This window comes from Durio zibethinus, chromosome 17, assembly GCF_047325235.1.
Source record: "Durio zibethinus cultivar Kanyao isolate XHJ-2024 chromosome 17, ASM4732523v1, whole genome shotgun sequence".
Classification (NCBI taxonomy): domain Eukaryota; kingdom Viridiplantae; phylum Streptophyta; class Magnoliopsida; order Malvales; family Malvaceae; genus Durio; species Durio zibethinus.
The window spans coordinates 24,329,300-24,346,227 of NC_143178.1; the positions used below are offsets into that span (position 1 = coordinate 24,329,300).

Below are 16,928 nucleotides of genomic sequence, written 5' to 3' on the forward strand. Positions count from 1 at the left end.
AAATTAAAATTTCAAATCTATTGGATGCACCTCTTAAATATGATTATACGAAATGAGTTCTGGGTTCGGTAAAAGATGTATTTGCATCATCTTGCAGCTGCCATCTCCATTGATATCCTTTCGTTTTCCTCGTTTGGTTAGCCATCAAGAATTTGCACCTAATGGCCAACAAAGCGTGGACCAAGTTGTCTTTGGCATGCAAAAATTGCTACATTAACCAGCAATCAGAACCGGCCATGGTGCCAACCTAAAATCCAGAGTTTGTCTTCAATGGACCACCAAGGGGTATGATAAACGATGCAGCAGGGTGCAAATGGACACTCCAATTTATTCGTGAATAGGCAAAATGACAAATGAATTGTCCAAAGAAAGTCCAATTAATGCGAATCTTCGGACCTGACTAGTAACTTCAAACAAGATCTATTGAGTTCCTGTTGTAATCAAAGACATTGCACGTTTATGTGTAACATAATGTCTTAAAAACATGTGGGATTTCCCGTTGCTTGGAAGTAGGGTGGCCCTCTTTCATGTCCCTCCCGTTGTCAGCCTGGTTTTTGTGCTTTAGCTACAGAAAATGCTCACCTTAAAATGCACATTACTTCAAACTAGTTTCTACTGTTTTTCAACTGATAACACTTGATTCGAATTTGTGGGATTCGAGTTTTCAAATGGTTGTAATGCTGTTGCAGAAGCATCTGCTCAATTATCTGTGAAACTATCGGCTGACACCAGAGGGCTGAGGCTAGTTGCGGAAGGGCTGACCCTGATCCCCTCCTGAAGCCCACAAAAACAGAAGAAGAAACAAAGCTTATACATGCATGTTTGTTGAGAATGTGAAAGAACTCCAGTAATAGTCTCCAAATAAACTTTGCTACTAATAGAAAGTTCATCGAAATTTCATTTTGCAATCTATTTATCTTCACACATTGTTCAACAATTTTATCTGCACAATTGTTTCTTCAATCACATTTTAAAATGCTTGTTGCAGAAAACAATTATTTTCTATACTGCATGGCTTAACCTGTTATGGTCCTAACCATAAGAAACTTTTAACAGATATAGAAATAAACAATGAAAAAGATGTTGCCATTCCTTTAAGACAGTCATAACCATATATTATTTCATGTTAAGCAAAATAAGTTTGATGTAAAATCTTACCAGAGGGTATTACCAAAAAGACATGGCACAATTGGGAATCAAAACGTCTTTATTGGTTTCAATCCTACAATATATAGACATTGGCATTAGTTGATATATTACAGAGTGACCAGCTTTTGTTTCGTCTGAAACAGAAATCCGGGCGTGAACATTAGATAGCAGGCTATCAACTAGTCTATGAGGCATAGCAAACAGGAAGGTGGCAATACTGCCACAATGTTAATGGTGATTCGTGAAATAAAATATATGAGCCAAGACAAATCCATACATAGAGAAACTATAGACTATAAACATGTACAAGATACAGTATATAAAGGGGTGACATTTAACTTTCACAAAACCTGTGTTTATAACATCAAACAGACAAAATAAAAAAACATGTCATCAGATACAGATGTATGTGAACTCTTGCTCCAGCTAGTCCTTGATGGGCGCAAGGGCCATACCTGAAACAAGAGTCCTGCCTGTATCCTATGAACTCTTTCTTCTCATATGATGAAGAACAAGAGATGATCCTTCAAACAAATCCAATAGGTAATTTTCTAAATCCTCTGGTGTATACTTAATGTATTTTCCAACATGCTTTCCACTCTCTAGCTGACTCCCAAACCTCCCCATGAAGGAACGATAAGCTGGAAGTACTTTCACCGATATAGAAATTCGAAGCTCTTCACGAAGTTGAGGATCTGGGACTCTCCAACCTGTCTGAATCCTATATATTTCTTCAAAACATGCATTGAAGTTCTTAAATCTTTCCTTCAAGGCCAACTTGGAAGCATTATTAGAGCTACCACTAATTCCTTCATCCTTCAGGCAATACAGAGCTTTGGTCCAACAAGCCCTAAGATAACTTGTAGCATATTTGTGTATCTGGCCACGTCGTCTACGAACCCAATTGTCCCCCAAAAGCTTTCCTAGCTCAGAATCCTTCACCTTTTGCACGATATACAGAATATTATTCATCAAAAATATACAATGCAATGCAGCATCCTCGTACAGTTTTGATTTCACCTCAAGATTGGATTCCAAAGACGATATCAAAACCAACAACCGTTTAGCTAATGGAGTCATAGTCTCCAGCTCACTATCTTCACTCTGCAATCCATCTGCTTCATCCTCATCACTCTCCAATAACGAATTCAAAGTCTCACTATAATCCACAAGCAGTTTGACATAATTCATCACATAACGTGTAAGAGGATGAATCTCCCCAGTCTGCATAGGTTTCTTCGAAGCCTCATTCTTCACATCATTCTCAAACTCCACAAAAGTTCCTTTTGCCGCATCCCCTAATCCAGCCAGCACCCCCTTTGCCTCACAACATAAATATTCATCTGTAACCATCATCTCAAAATCCAGTAAAGCATCTGCCAACACATCATACATATCCAGAATCCTAAACAGCTTCTCGGATGATCTTTTCCCAATAGCCACAGCTTCCCCAAAATTCAACAACTGCATTACACACCCCTTAGCATTCTCATTAAAACAAATCTCTTTAATCGAATCGGACCCATTAAAAATCTGATCGCAAAGCCTCTTTTCCCCACTCAGAAGAACACTAACAGTAATCTTAACTGCCTGAATCCACTTCTTCATCTTTTCATCCAAAGCCTTCCACTCAGTCTTCTGGACTTCCTCAATACTTAACTTCTCAACTCCAAGAATCACCAAACACTCATCCAAAGCATCACGCCTAACATTACAATAAGCTTGAACACACTCTTTTTCGTACCCGGACCGGATCATCCGGTCTGCAATCTCTTTCAACTCAATAACAGCATCAGCATTTATCAAATCCACGCACAAATCATCTCCCAAACTCGCTCCTCGCTCATGAAAGCACCCTCTTTTGCTATCAACCTCTCCGAAACTCACGAATTCCTCGTCAATTTCGCCTTCGTTAGCTACGAAAGAGAGGGAAACCCTCCGGATCGAACCGTAGAGTTGCTCCGCATCAAGCGGGACGGTGCCACTAATCAAAATGAGCCGAAACTCATCTTCCAGCCTCGACATAGCCATCTGAATAGCGGTCTCTGCCCGGTCCATGATTTCGTTACCGGACCGAACCGACATATCGTCAACCAATTGAATGATTTCGTCAACCGCCGAGAGGTACTCGGCGGCTTCATCGGGAGAGTCTTCCCAGGGGAGAGAGTGGCGGGAAGCGTCAGGGTTGGAGGAGGAAGAGTCCCACCGGAGGATCACTTTCTCGGCGGCATCGAAGCGGACGCCGGTACTATCGGAGTCTTCCTTGATTAAATCGGTGATGTTGGACAAACGGTTATCGAAGGTAGACAAAATTAACAGCATGTCTTCACGAACCTCTTTTGGAGTGTTGAGACTCTTCACGATCTGCTGCGCCGTCGCCATGACCCGGTCCTCCCCGCCCGCCCCAAGGCTCGTCGTAGTCGTGGCCATAGTAGTTGCTTTTGATCCTCTGCTCGGCCCCGGTTCTCCGGTTTCTTTTTTAACCCCCTTTTTAAGCAGTAGTTATAATATGGGGATTGGGAGTGGTTCAAAGTTGAGGTATAGTGGAAACGGTCATTTCCCGGTTTTTAGTGGATCGGTTTAAGCTGGGTGGTTAGGGCGGAGGAAATGCGATTGCTGGGGGTGTAAGAAACGTCAGAGCAAGTCTTGTCGTGCTCCACAATAGAATCGTTGTAAGAAGAGAAAGGAAAAATGGAAGCTTTCCTCTACGGTTTTCGCATCCTTTTTGGATCGGGTTCTTGCCCACTTGGGCCCTCTTTATCCGGTCCAATGCAATTATATATATATATATATATATATTATTTTTTTAATCTCGATTATGAAATTAAAATTTTGGATGTATTAAAAACAAATTCGTATTGGTTTTTGAAAAATATGAAATTTTTATTACACCATCTATTATTATTATTATTATTAGTGATTTATTTTTGCAAATTTAAAAAGTTTGTAATAATTTATTTTTATTTTGATATAATTTTGCCATCTTATTTTTAATTTAGTTAAGAAAACACGAAAAGGCAATTATAAAAGAATATTTTATATAATATTATTTTAATTTTTTATAATTTTAAATTTAATTATATTAAAAATAAGTGATAAATTTGATCGATGAATAGAATAATAAATAAAGCTTTAAACTTTTTTTCTTGTTTTATCTATAATATTGTAAGAGTAAAACCACATTGAGAGTGGTTTAAGAATACAAGTTACTAACTTTTCAACGGTTTGAAAGATGAAAAATGTTATTCCTTTCGTTTAAAAATATTTGGATGTATTGATTTTTATGAAAAATAAAAATTTTTTTTTTAATATATTCAATATTAAAATTAAGATATTTTTATAAAATTAAAATTTACAATTTTAATTGTTAAAAAGTAAAAAAAATTAAAATATAATTTTAAAATATAAAAAATAAGAATTTTAAATATTAAAAAATATAATTTTGAGACATTTCAAAAAAAAAAGACAAAAAGAATATAATTTTTAAATCTTATTATTACCTATGCGGTCATTATATGCTATTTTAAAAAAATAAATTATTATTATTATTATTATTACATGATTTGATAATTTTTTTTATTATCATCTAATGTTTTTTAATCTATGATTTTTTTTTTAAAAGTGTATTAACAACTAATTAATTTAGTTGTTATTTAAATTATTAATCTATTAATTAATATGATATTTAGATGATTATTTATATATCACATATTATAAAAATAAATTTTATTTTAATTAATAGATTCATAATTTATATATTATATTAAAAAATTTTAAATATAAATATAATCTTAAATATTTTATTATATCTTATTTTGATTTAAAAAATTAAATAATTTATTTATCTTGAATGATTTAAAAATAAAAAAAACAAATATCAACGTTGATATTTTATTAGCAAGCCCCCCCTTGGTCTAGGTGTTGCCCATGGGCCACCGCAATTAGCTGCTGTTGATTTTTCAAAGTTCAATCTACATCCAAAGAATGGGAAAAAAAATACCTGATAAAGAGTCAAATTTATTTGCCGCACCTAACAAGCCGGATCGAAATTCATTCACACTAGGGCTTCACAATGATCTCTCTCGGGATGGCAATGGACGGGTTGGAATAGGTTTTTTTCATTCGATATTGATCTGATTTTATAAATAGATATTAAATTTTATATTAAAATATTATTTTTTATATTCAATTCGATTTATATAAATATATAAAATTACAATGAATTCAATTCAAAATTAATTTAATATAATATTTAAAAAACTATTTTTTATTTAAATTATATTTTAATTATATACAAATATAACATTTTAAATTAAAATATTAAATAATAATTTTATTAATATAAATAAATAATAAAAATATTATATATATGTTTTCATTTAAAACTCGACTTTAATTCGATTTTAATTTTAAAAAATTAATCTAATTTGATTTAAAACTTAATAAAAAAATAATATTTTTATAAAATTAAGTCGAATGAGTCTAAATATATTTGCTATCCCTATGTCTCTCCTATCACGCCATGATCGTCTTATAACTGAATTTTGGCAATAATATTATTTTGTAATTAAATTTTTTCTAAATTTAATTATAAAACGTAATTATAATATGATAAAAATATCTCTTATCATTCTATTAAAGAGTTTGTTTAAAAGAAAGTCAATGACTACAGAGAGTAAACTCTTATCTCCAGACCGACTTTGAAGTTTATTACTATTTTTCTTTCTTTTCATAAAACAATTAGATATTAGTTGTTTGGGAACATGAATTCCCAGTGGTAATTAACTCAAAACCATAGGTTAAACAAATCAATTGAATTTAAATTAGACATAATAATTTAAAATATGATATAATGATACGATACGAAAATGATATAAATAAAAAATATAAAAATAATATAGTTTAAAATTTTTTAAAAATTTTAAATAAATTTAATAAAATCAAAAAATTATATTTTATATTTTCGTATCGACACGAATTATAACATGTAATTTTATATAAACTATGATACGAATAAAATATTTTACATGATACGATTACATAAATTATCAAATTTAATTAAAGTAAATGTCAACCTTTGTTAATTGTACTATATCTTATATTTACATGATGATCAATGTGAAAACATTGCAGATTAAAATCAAATTTTTGCATTAATGGGTTGTAATTAAACTAATCTATCATTTAAGATCTTTCCTGAGCTCTAAATAAACATAAATGGTTTTTTTATCATCAACAAAGACAAAATGAGTTTCAAGGGAAGCCGAGTTTGATTACGGAGGATGATGAAACCAAGGAAGTTCTTGTACGTGTCACTCTTGTTTCACCATGTAAACCAGATAAATTTGATCTTGGCATCAAGGATTATTTTCATATAATTAATCCTCTCCTATTTAAAATGATTTTGGTTCGATGAATGATGCATGCTTTTTTTTCGTTCAAGGAACAAGTTGGAATCCTCCTTTCCCAAAGCTTCATCATGTTATAGAAACACCATGGTTTGCAAAGATATGACACATGGAATATATCATGATAATGGTTGTCTTGCCTTCCGTTTCGACCTGGGATAATCTGAGATCACAATGGAAAAAAAGAGAGCAGTGAGAAGCAAAAACAAAGAAATGTGTTTTGTGTTTGTATTTTGATGCGTAAATAAAAAACCGATGCGAAAAATGTCAAAAGTAAAGAAAAATAAAAAGTTAGAATAAAATGGAATGAAAAAAATAGTATTTGAATATCTTTATTTATAAACAGAAAACAAGAGACACTCGAGAGATAAAAATGATATTATGAATTAATGTAATTTTGAATATATAAGATCAATCCAAATATTCAAAATACCTTTAATTATTTATTGACAATCTCTAATAAAAAAAAAAATTTTAATTACCCTTTTAACCACTAAATACTTATTTTAATTTTAACGACTCGAGTTTAAATCCTAAGAAAATGGTTGTCTTTGTCACCTAGAGCCAACCGGGAATGATTTCCACTTTGGGTTAAGCTGACTTCCCCAATTGAATCAAGCAGCTAACCCATAAAACCCTTCTCACGTGCATTAACCATGACTTTAGCTTTGAATATGTCAATTTTGACAAAGCTTTGGATGACTCATATGCCATCAAATAAAAAACAGAACGACCAAAGAAATTTGAAAAGTCAAATCAGCCACCATGGGCAACACCAAATATCTTTGCATATGAGACAAGGGTGTTAAAATCCTTATGATATTAACAGGGCATTATAATTCAACATAATCTCTCTCTTCCTCCCTGTCTGATATTTAATTTCTATTGATTATCAGTAAAACTTTGATCAACTTTTTCAAACCATTGAATGTTCAGGGATTATGATCCAATTCCAGGCTGCAGGTTAATTTCATGTGGACCTAGCTAGCTTTTCTAGAACAATCAAACTTGGGTTTTGGTCATGGTCAATATCAACTAATATATGATTCCACGACTGTCATAAACATAGCTAGGTAAAGCCAAAGCAAAGTACCATTTCTCATACAGGGAACTCAACTGTTGCTATGAGAAGAAAACCTGAAACAACATGCATATTTACCTCAAGCATTCAATTATTGCTTTCAGAAAACATTATTCCTTTTCCTCATATCAGTTTACCTTTTTTTAAAGTGCTAAAAGAAGTACAACAAAATAGTGCCTCAAGTGATATTCTGATTTTGACAGGGGTACTTCTGTTGCTCCCATTTGGTAATCATGCCGCTCAAAAGTGATTTGCATTAGCTACATTAGGACAAAGAGCCAGAATTGGTCATGGCCATCCACTACTGCCACCATTTTGTTTGAGCGTATATGATGTGTTGGTCAATGAAATTTCATTAATTTTGTTGTTGAGAACATTTTAAAAGGACAAATCAACAAAAGAATTCTACTGATAAAATGCACTTAATTGGTCACTCAACAAAAGATGAATGATATCGTTCAAGATGCCAATGTTGTTGCTTCACAGCCATCATGCACACAAGCCAGTACATCTCTGTAGCCCCTTGAAATGGTGAAGGAATCATAAACCTTCCCATCACGGCTCTTCTTATACTCAAATAGCAGGGATGAGTGGTTAAATGCTGTCAGCTTGACGAATCCAAAGTCATAATCTCTGTAAAGACTCCAATTTGGGATGACTTCACTGAAATCTGAAAGGTGGCTTCCTCCCCCACCAACAACAGCGTGGATCGTTCCATTAACAACGCCTGAGTAATGATTTCTTTCTTTGTTCACACACTGGTTCTGCAACAACAAGCATTGACAAGGTTATGATTAGTATCCAGCTATTCCATAAGAAAGCAACTGTTCTAAAAAGAGGGAGATGCTAAATTGATGAGTATCACACTGATCAAGCAGCCACGTGGCATTGCCTGTGATAGTTTTATTTTTATCAGAAAACAAAATATTACACTTCAGTATGCCTTTAAAGGCTTTCAGAATAGGCAAGGTTTGATCTTGGAGTTTAGCTCAATTCATTCATGCAATCACCTTTAAGAGAAGGCATCTAGCAGGTTTGGAGTTCGAATCTCAGCATTTACAACCCTTTCCCATATTCCCAAGTTATGTACCCAAAAAAAATAGGCAAGATCTTTCTCCAGTCTTCTATGTGTGTGTGTGTGTGTGAGCGAGAGCAATGCTGTGGGTTTGAGGATGAATTCACAATACATACCTGGTAGATTGGGCATGTCCTTTCATAGTTATGGACATGGCCATAGAAGGCAATGTCAACTTTGTACTTCTGCCAAAGCTTCTGCAAACTTTCCCTTCCCATAGGCTCTTCAAATGAGCCCTTCTTGCCATAATAGTAATCAGAGGAATATCCAAGAACACGATGAGCTGCAAAGATCAACCAAGGCTGCCTATGTCTGTCTGCCGATGCAAGGCATTTCTCAATAAACATATACTGTTCTGATCCTTCTCTCCAGTCATGTTCACTGTCAGCTATGCAGAAGTGAAATAAGCCATAATCTGTTGAGTACCTGCAATTTCAGAATATAAGTTATAAATAAAATTGCATCCTTTTTTTTTATTCATCTTATTCTTTATTCTTCTTTTTTTTTCTTAAATAAATATAATTCAGATGCAGAATCCTATTTTATATTTCAGTAGCACCTTATGAACTAAACTTGCTAATTTCATCAGCTATGATTCTTAAATCTTATCCAAGATTTGTTGTGGCCAAAAAATGAAAAATTGTAAGATTTTAGTACAAGAGTTATACTAAATTACCAAAACTTTGCCTTGTTCTCAGCAGGAAAATAAAACAAGGTTTCAGCTGGCACACCACATTCGCCACCTGAATCTTTAGTATCATAGAATGATCCCGTGTTTGGCCAATCACGTTCATGATTACCGCTGCAGCACAAATGACACATTGTATGCCAAACAACATCATTTTTTTGGCCAGATTCAAATGCTGTCATAAAGTAAGTCTAAAATATATTCTTGAAATGACATGCTGAGCTGCACAAGGAAGTTCAGATACCTTGCAATCATGTATGGAACAGTTGATGCTATAGGCTCAACCTGTGCTGTGAATTGGTCCCACTGTGAAATGTATCCATTTGCATATGATAAGTCTCCTATGTGGAAAACTAAGTCGATGTTGCTTAAATCCTTAATGAGTTGGTCTGTAGTATTGAGTGAACCAGGCTGATAATTACTGTACTCATTTGAACCATCACGTTCTGCCTGAGAGATGCTAAAAAATCTCATCATATATTGCAACAAATTTCTTGTCCTAAGAAAACAGCTATTAATAACAATAATATCTAAAGGGGAAGTGCGGAACAGCTTGCATCTGTAATCAAACCCTCAGCAGTGGTTCCGAGCACGTATTGTCTATTGAGAAACAATTACCCTATTTTGACAAATCCTACTGCTCACTCTCAAACCCTTCAGTATTGGTTCGTTGTTATTACCTTACCCATATCGCCAAATATTATGACCCTTTGTAATGAGTCTTGTCCAGGATATGGGGATGATTTAAATGAGTATATCTTGCTCCAGACCAATGAACCGTTAGATAAGAGATGACCCATCCTGTATGTGTATCTGAAACACCATCATTTGCAACCCTTTTAGTGGGATCATTTAAACTTTCAAATCATCATCTTGCTCGAAAAGACAAAAGGGTATTTATGATGCTTACACAAAGTTTGGCCACAAATTTTTCAAGAAACTTGTATGTATGAAACCTGGATCACGCCAGCCAACTGTTCTTGCAGGTGAACCTGCATATCAATTAGGTAATGATGATTTATCATTGACAGACTAGTAATTTTTTGTTGATAAAGAAAAATCCATATCAAGCATGTATGTTCACATTTAAAGTACTATTATAACATGTATTGCAGCATCAAAGTTCCATCATAAGTACTTCCATTCATACCACACATGCTGTTCCTTTTAAATGTCAAAGTTCCTGCAGGAGATCTCAGTTGCGAATTTCCCTTGCTACCCCATTCAACAAATGGCACAGCTTCATCTACGTCATAACCACTTGTCCAGGTTACAGTTATCTGTGCAACAAATAAAAAAGGAACACTTGAAATGAAGTCATTCGGGAACATTTACATGGCATCTTAAAGAAGATTATGATCCTTAAAAGAACCACAGTTATCATATTAGTGTTTAAAGAGGGTATCATATCCCTTAGCTTTCACGGCTTCACAAAATTTCATTAACTTATCATGAATGATACACTTGCCGGATAAGATAATGCAGAAATCTATTTTGGTTTAATTAGAACTTACTTCATTCCAAGACTTCCCTTGAGCAAGGCGTGGATACAAGGGTGCTTTAGGATTTGAAAATGATATGAAATTCGATATAGCCACCAATTTGGGCTGTAATATTCAAGTATGAAATCAGTCAACAAAAATACTTCATCAACAATGAAGAGGCATTAAGATGAATCAAGGTGAAGTAAAAAAATGTTTTGCAAAGGTCCATGGTGAAAAAACAAAACAAGAATCGTGAAATTACATCTGATAATCCTCCTGAAAATAAAGCAAAGGAGAAATCTGCTCGCTGATTTATAAGCTGGAACCTCAGAGAACCGCTGCCTGTCTTTGTATAACCGGAGCTGGATTCATTTGCATACTTGTACTGGAAAGTACACATAGAAAGTGTGCAGATTGAATGAGTTTTCAACCCATAGAATCATAACTACTAAATTCTCCTTAGTAACACTACAAGTTACAACACACACACCTTTATAGGAGCTGAACAGATATATGGACGCTGTTGTTTTGGGTCATTCACTGGTGGACAGGTTGATGAGCTGCCATAACATCACGAAGTGTCTCTTATTTCTCGAACAGTGCAAAATTCACTAGTGAAGTTATTACAGTGTGGAATGCAAAAGATCCTATCAACTATTTTGATATGCTAATGAAATGAGTTTTCATAAAAACCTTAGTGATAACAATTAACAAGCATGATTAATGAGTTGCAGTTAATATTGTGAGTTGTGACATAGATGAACATTACTTGAATTTTGCTGGAGAAAAGACTCCAAGCCAGTCTCCTATCGATGGATTCGGATTTACAAAATTCACAGTAACCCATTGAGTATCCTCGCCCTGTGATCAAACACATAAAAACATACATCAAATGTCTGCCGCTAAACTCGGTAAACTGTCAAACCATCATGAACTCATACTAATCCAATTCTTTGGACAGGCCCTACAGTAAGTAATAACAGAAATTTAACATGTTTAACATATTTTAGTTACCCATATTTCTATTGATCATCATTCATCGAGTTCTAAAATAAAAAGTCAACTTGAAAGTTCTTTAAGTGGAACAAATAAAAGCATAGACAGGTAGTACCTTTAAACCAAGAAGAACAGGTTGAGCTGTAATGGAAGCTGAGTTATGAAAGGCAAGAGAAGCTTTGAGGATATTGATTCTAGCCAGGGGATGATATTTTGCTCCATTGAAGTGAGCCCAACCGAAGTTTAAGTTTGCAACCAATAACAGAAAAACCCAACACCATGCCATTTTCATACAGGCAATGAGAACTCTCTTTTCTCAAATTCGAAGGCAGAAGGTAAAAAAAAAAAAAGATTCCCAGATTTATCCTGGTTTGATTTATCATTTAAGGTTTTGAAATCTTTTGAAAGTGAGAAGATAAGCTGAGTAGCCAACTAGATTAGCAAGAAAGTAGGAGCAAATCTCTGCTTCTACGTTTTGGTCTCTCATATTCCTAGTATGTTCTTCTTTTTTTTTTTTTTCTTTTTTACAAATCCCAGAGTTCTTGAGTAGCACGTTGATCACATGATTGGTTCCAACATGATTTCTTTCGGTCTTCTCGTTGCAACAAATAAACAAATCATTGTTTTTTTTTTTGGTTAAAAAATTTGTCGAAGGCATATAAAATATGAAAATTATTATATTTTAATTTTTGTTTTTTACTTTGTTTCATAGTGTCTTTGGCTATATGGTTCTTCCGGGAGAGAGATTGAGTTTGTGAAGTGTACAAAAACACAAGTGTATAAGTCTCCAAGAATTTCAATTGCACTTATGTTCATCATTGTAAGAATTGAATTCAAGCTCTCCTCAATCCATTCTCATCAATGGACTCACGAAAGAATACGGTTTGCTCAAGAAATTCAATCCTCTCTATATACCTCTGAGATATTTGGATTTTTCAAAACTTTATGGATGTACAAAAGATAAAGATACTCAGATTTTTTAGAACTCTATGGATATACAAAAAAAAAAAAAAAACATAAATTATATTTTTTATTAAATATATATAATTTTTATCAATTTAAATAATTTTGTTTTAATATTTTAATATTATTTTTTATCATATTTATAATTATCAGCAATCAGGTCAAAGTACAAATTCAAAAAGATCAAATTCTAATAAACAAAGTCAAAATAGATGAGGGAAAGTACCCTAGTTACCCAATAATTTGATTTTTAAGGAAAATTTGGCCTTTTTTTTTTTTTTTCTCAATTGTGGGTATTTTGATAATGACCATAATAGGAGTACTAAAAATTTAATAACTCTGCACCAATGTTCCCGCCACCAATGACAGCCATTAAAGACCCTGCAAAAGCCCAAAAATAGACTGCAATTCTAAATTTACCCCAGGGATAAAGGCAAACATGACTGACAATTTATAAAACCTGATACACCGACACGACACGCACTGACACGACACAAGCGAAATTAAAACATAAAATAACATAATTTAAAATTTTAATAATAATTATATAAAAATTTAATAAAATTAAAAATATATATTTTATATTTTCATGTCATTTAATATATAATTTTTATATAAAATATAATATAAAAATATAAATTTTAATATTTTATACGATATTAATATGCAAATTATCAGACCTCATAAAGCCAATGATCAAGGAATCTGGAACCTCAAGGACCACCGTGTGCTGCTCACCGTATTCTATAAAGAGAAATGATCAGCCAATGAACACCATCCTGTCTTGAAAATTCACTCATAATGCATGTTAAACTTCAATATTGTTCGCAGTTACTCATGCTAATGCGAGTGATCGATCTGAAATGTCCAATTCGTGAAAAAAAAAAAAAAAAAAACCTTCATGGGAGATGCTTGAGAAGAAATAGCAGTATTTTCTTCAGCAAATGTGTCAACGTACTAGAAAAATACCAAGGTTTTATGGCTGCAGTTTGATCAGCATGAGTAAGGGGATTGTGCTTTCATGCATTGCAAGTAATGAAGTAAAGCTCAAACAATTGTGGAACAAGGATCCTGTGCTGTAATAATGGCGTATAAAATGCATGAATGAGAATCAACATAGCCTAATCATTTACAAAATCGACACCTAATGGTGAACGAAATCAGTACAGCTGTGGAACAGTTGTATACGGGTTGATTTCACTGTTTTGCTATTCCCTTCCTTGAGAACATGGGAGAAAGCTTCTTCTCCAACTCTAATAAGCTGAAATTTCAATATAACAATTACTGAAAAATTGCAAAAAAGAATGTTTTATCATAAAGATTTAACTAAAAAATGGGAAATAAAATAAGTGACTCACATCTCATATTTGCGTAAAGCTTCATTCCGTTTTGCTAAGTACAGGTCACTATCCTTAGGTAAATTGTTCAAAGGATTGCCTTGATAACATGAAAAAGGAGAATTAGACCAAACAGATAAAAGAGAGTGTTAAAGTAGCATTAGAACAAAGGAAATATCTCAACGTCGTTGAGATGAGGAAATTCGACATAAGTATCTCATATCTAACAACAGGAAGAAAACATGATAGAAAGAGATAAACAAGTAATGAGCTGGATAATACAAACAAATTAGATTACATGCTGAAGATTATGATTGAATGGGTATTACTTTCTAGCTGTTTGTTCCTTTTTCATGAAATATGATTTTGATTTTTACTTTGCAGGAAAATTTGAGAAAGTGCAAAGAAGCAAGTTTGTAAGAAACAAACAAGCAAAAGAAACCTTCAACTAGTGCCTTTGATGAAAATGGATAATAACAAAAAGGAAAAGATGTGACCCAGGCAAGCGCATAACTTGGTAATTAAGTATCCAGCAGACCATAACAGAGAATGAGACAATCTGTGAAAAGTGGAAACAGAAAGAAAACCACAAAACAACTTGAAGCAGCAAAGTTCGCGCCTAAAATAAAGTCACTGAGGCACACTAGAAAATCTTGATTTTGTGGATGCCACTTCAAATTTAGTACATGCAGTGGCAGGTGTATGTCTCTACAATGACTATTTCCTCTAAACTCTCCTCTTCAGAAAGCAAAAGAATGGCTCTAGAACATCCAAAACCTGCCCTGAAAATCATAAAAGCTAACAGAAAATGAGACTTACTTAGCACTGGTGCTGGTTTTTTTGCCACTATATCCTTCTTAACTTTCAAAGCAGTTCCATTATTTGAGGGCAGCAAACCAACCTGTTCAATTAAAGGCAGTAGCACCATTTGGGATTAGTATGAAAGAAGTGAAACATCAACTGTAATTTGCAATTAACACATTTGTAAAATTGAAGGATAAAACGTAGATGAAACGGCTGATCCTTTCCAAGTTAAATGATATGAAATGAGTCTTTAAGGCCATAAATATGTCAAGTAAAATAAAAGGCAAATATTTTTACTAGGACAAATCTACCAAATAAACTAAGCATTCACATATGAGACACTAGAAGGCCAAGCATCCAAGTATACACATCAAAATATGAAATTTCAATTGCAGCACCTACAGTTTCCACTTACAAGGGAGAAGAATCATTACCTTCTTTTCCCTCCTCTTTATTATCTTTAAATGGCACTTTTTTATATAGTGCATCAAATGGTATCGAGAATGCCTAGAACACAATTGGTCCTTGGCTTGTGGATTCTCATTTAACCAATCCGAAATATCTTTAGATTTGACGACTTCATCTGAATCCAAAGATTCTAACCATGAATAGACCGGTATCCACTGATCAGTGCGCTGAAACCGAGCCGGTGGAAGATCAGGCTGACTTGGTTCTTTTTCCTGCCAGAAGAGACAAGAGAAAAAGGATAAGAACTAAGGACATAAAACTTCAGCCTCAACACAATGACCTGTCCAAAAGGTATAAAAACAACAAACACCCATAAAATGCAAAAACAGGTTTCAAGAAACCATGAAGAGAATTCCCAATTCACCACATCCTTATCCGAATTGAATTCAGTGTAGCTGAATACAAATAAGCAATTCGAACAGATCCCTAAATTAAGAATTGAAGAAAACAAATGTACCCCATAAAAGAAATAAAAAAAGAACCATTTTCCTTTCTATTGCATGCATTGATTCTTCCCCCATGTTTTGATCACTCTATTTGACAATATCACATTGCCAGAATGCCCAAAGACTTTTCCTTTTTTTTTTTTTTTTTCTTATTCAGTGACCAGGATCATGTAAATGGAAATAGGCAAAAGGGTCAAAAATGCCCTCAAACAAAAATTCAGTTATCATATAAGCCCCTAACATTTTATTACAATCAATCAAGTTCTGAATTTTCTATTTCGAATAAGTTGAACCTTTAAACATGTATTTTCATCCAATTGAACTCTTAAATATCTATTTTCACTCAACTAGGCCCTTGATTGAACAAAAACAATTAAACAATTTTTCTCAACGGCTCAATTGATGAATAATATCCAAAACTAAACAATTTTAGTTTAGGGGCTTTTTTTATCCTTTTGCCATGGAAATAATATCCAAGAATTAACACTGTAACCAGGTTATCACATCCGCAAATTTAAGACTGAGATTGAGATATCATATTTCACACGTAATGAAAAGAATCTATTGTTACTAAAAAGAGAATCCACTGAAATAAATGACCAAATGATTCCAACTGAAGTTAAACCTGGGACTGGGGGGGAAGTCTCAGGTAATTTTGGATAGAGAGGAGTCTGTCGATGAGCTCAGATCGTGGCATGGATTGGAGCTCGGCCGGTAACGAGCCAAAGTTGGAGTCGATCCAGACTTCGACTTGGCTCACGTTCACCGCTTTCGCTTCTGGGAACGCGCTCACCCAGGCACGAGCCAGGGTCTCCCATTCTTGGGCCTGTTGGTCTTCGAGGAGCCTATTGTTGGGGCTTCGATCGGACGGTCTAGGTTCGTCGTCTAGGGTTTGCTCTGTTGAATTCGACATCTCGGGTGCCGCCAAATTTTACCCGAGTGCTGGAGCGCTCTTTGGCGATTTTCTTCTGCCTTTGAATCAGAAGAAACGACAGCGTTTCTTTTTCTTTTTCAAATTACAGCGTTTCT

At 34.0% G+C, this 16,928-nt stretch overlaps 2 protein-coding genes and 1 pseudogene across 3 annotated transcripts; all 3 read right to left on the reverse strand.

The window, feature by feature from the left end:
• Window positions 1-1,403: 1,403 nt before the first annotated feature.
• On the reverse strand, window positions 1,404-3,870 carry LOC111284991 (exocyst complex component EXO70B1 pseudogene; annotated as a pseudogene). Its single transcript, XR_016329393.1, has one exon. The product of XR_016329393.1 is annotated as an exocyst complex component EXO70B1 pseudogene (transcript).
• Window positions 3,871-8,014: 4,144 nt separating this feature from the next.
• LOC111284998 (putative inactive purple acid phosphatase 27) lies at window positions 8,015-12,379 on the reverse strand. Its single transcript, XM_022874200.2, has 12 exons — window positions 11,997-12,379; window positions 11,655-11,746; window positions 11,376-11,445; window positions 11,148-11,270; window positions 10,916-11,008; window positions 10,552-10,681; window positions 10,312-10,393; window positions 10,082-10,214; window positions 9,646-9,851; window positions 9,390-9,515; window positions 8,830-9,139; window positions 8,015-8,402 (listed from the first exon to the last, which is right to left on the reverse strand). Exons 1-12 carry the CDS (start codon window positions 12,171-12,173, stop codon window positions 8,097-8,099), a joined length of 1,848 nt encoding a protein of 615 aa, XP_022729935.2. The 5' UTR covers window positions 12,174-12,379; the 3' UTR covers window positions 8,015-8,096.
• A 1,377-nt stretch (window positions 12,380-13,756) lies between these two features.
• On the reverse strand, window positions 13,757-16,925 carry LOC111285004 (uncharacterized). The gene is made up of 5 exons (XM_022874211.2): window positions 16,525-16,925; window positions 15,420-15,665; window positions 15,001-15,082; window positions 14,203-14,281; window positions 13,757-14,105 (listed from the first exon to the last, which is right to left on the reverse strand). The coding sequence occupies exons 1-5, from the start codon at window positions 16,810-16,812 to the stop codon at window positions 14,042-14,044; spliced, it is 759 nt and encodes a 252-aa protein (XP_022729946.2). The 5' UTR covers window positions 16,813-16,925; the 3' UTR covers window positions 13,757-14,041.
• Between the last annotated feature and the right edge of the window lie 3 nt (window positions 16,926-16,928).

Coding starts and splice junctions, on each gene's coding strand:
- LOC111284998 (XM_022874200.2), bottom strand. CDS start 12,173: ATGAAAATGGCATGGTGTTGGGTTTTTCTGTTATTGGTTGCAAACTTA. Junction 10,682..10,915: donor AAGGGAAGTCTTGGAATGAA/GTAAGTTCTAAT, acceptor TTTGTTGCACAG/ATAACTGTAACCTGGACAAG. Junction 10,394..10,551: donor TAAAAGGAACAGCATGTGTG/GTATGAATGGAA, acceptor ATTGATATGCAG/GTTCACCTGCAAGAACAGTT.
- LOC111285004 (XM_022874211.2), bottom strand. CDS start 16,812: ATGTCGAATTCAACAGAGCAAACCCTAGACGACGAACCTAGACCGTCC. Junction 15,083..15,419: donor TAAAGAGGAGGGAAAAGAAG/GTAATGATTCTT, acceptor TTAATTGAACAG/GTTGGTTTGCTGCCCTCAAA. Junction 14,106..14,202: donor GCTTTACGCAAATATGAGAT/GTGAGTCACTTA, acceptor TTGAAATTTCAG/CTTATTAGAGTTGGAGAAGA.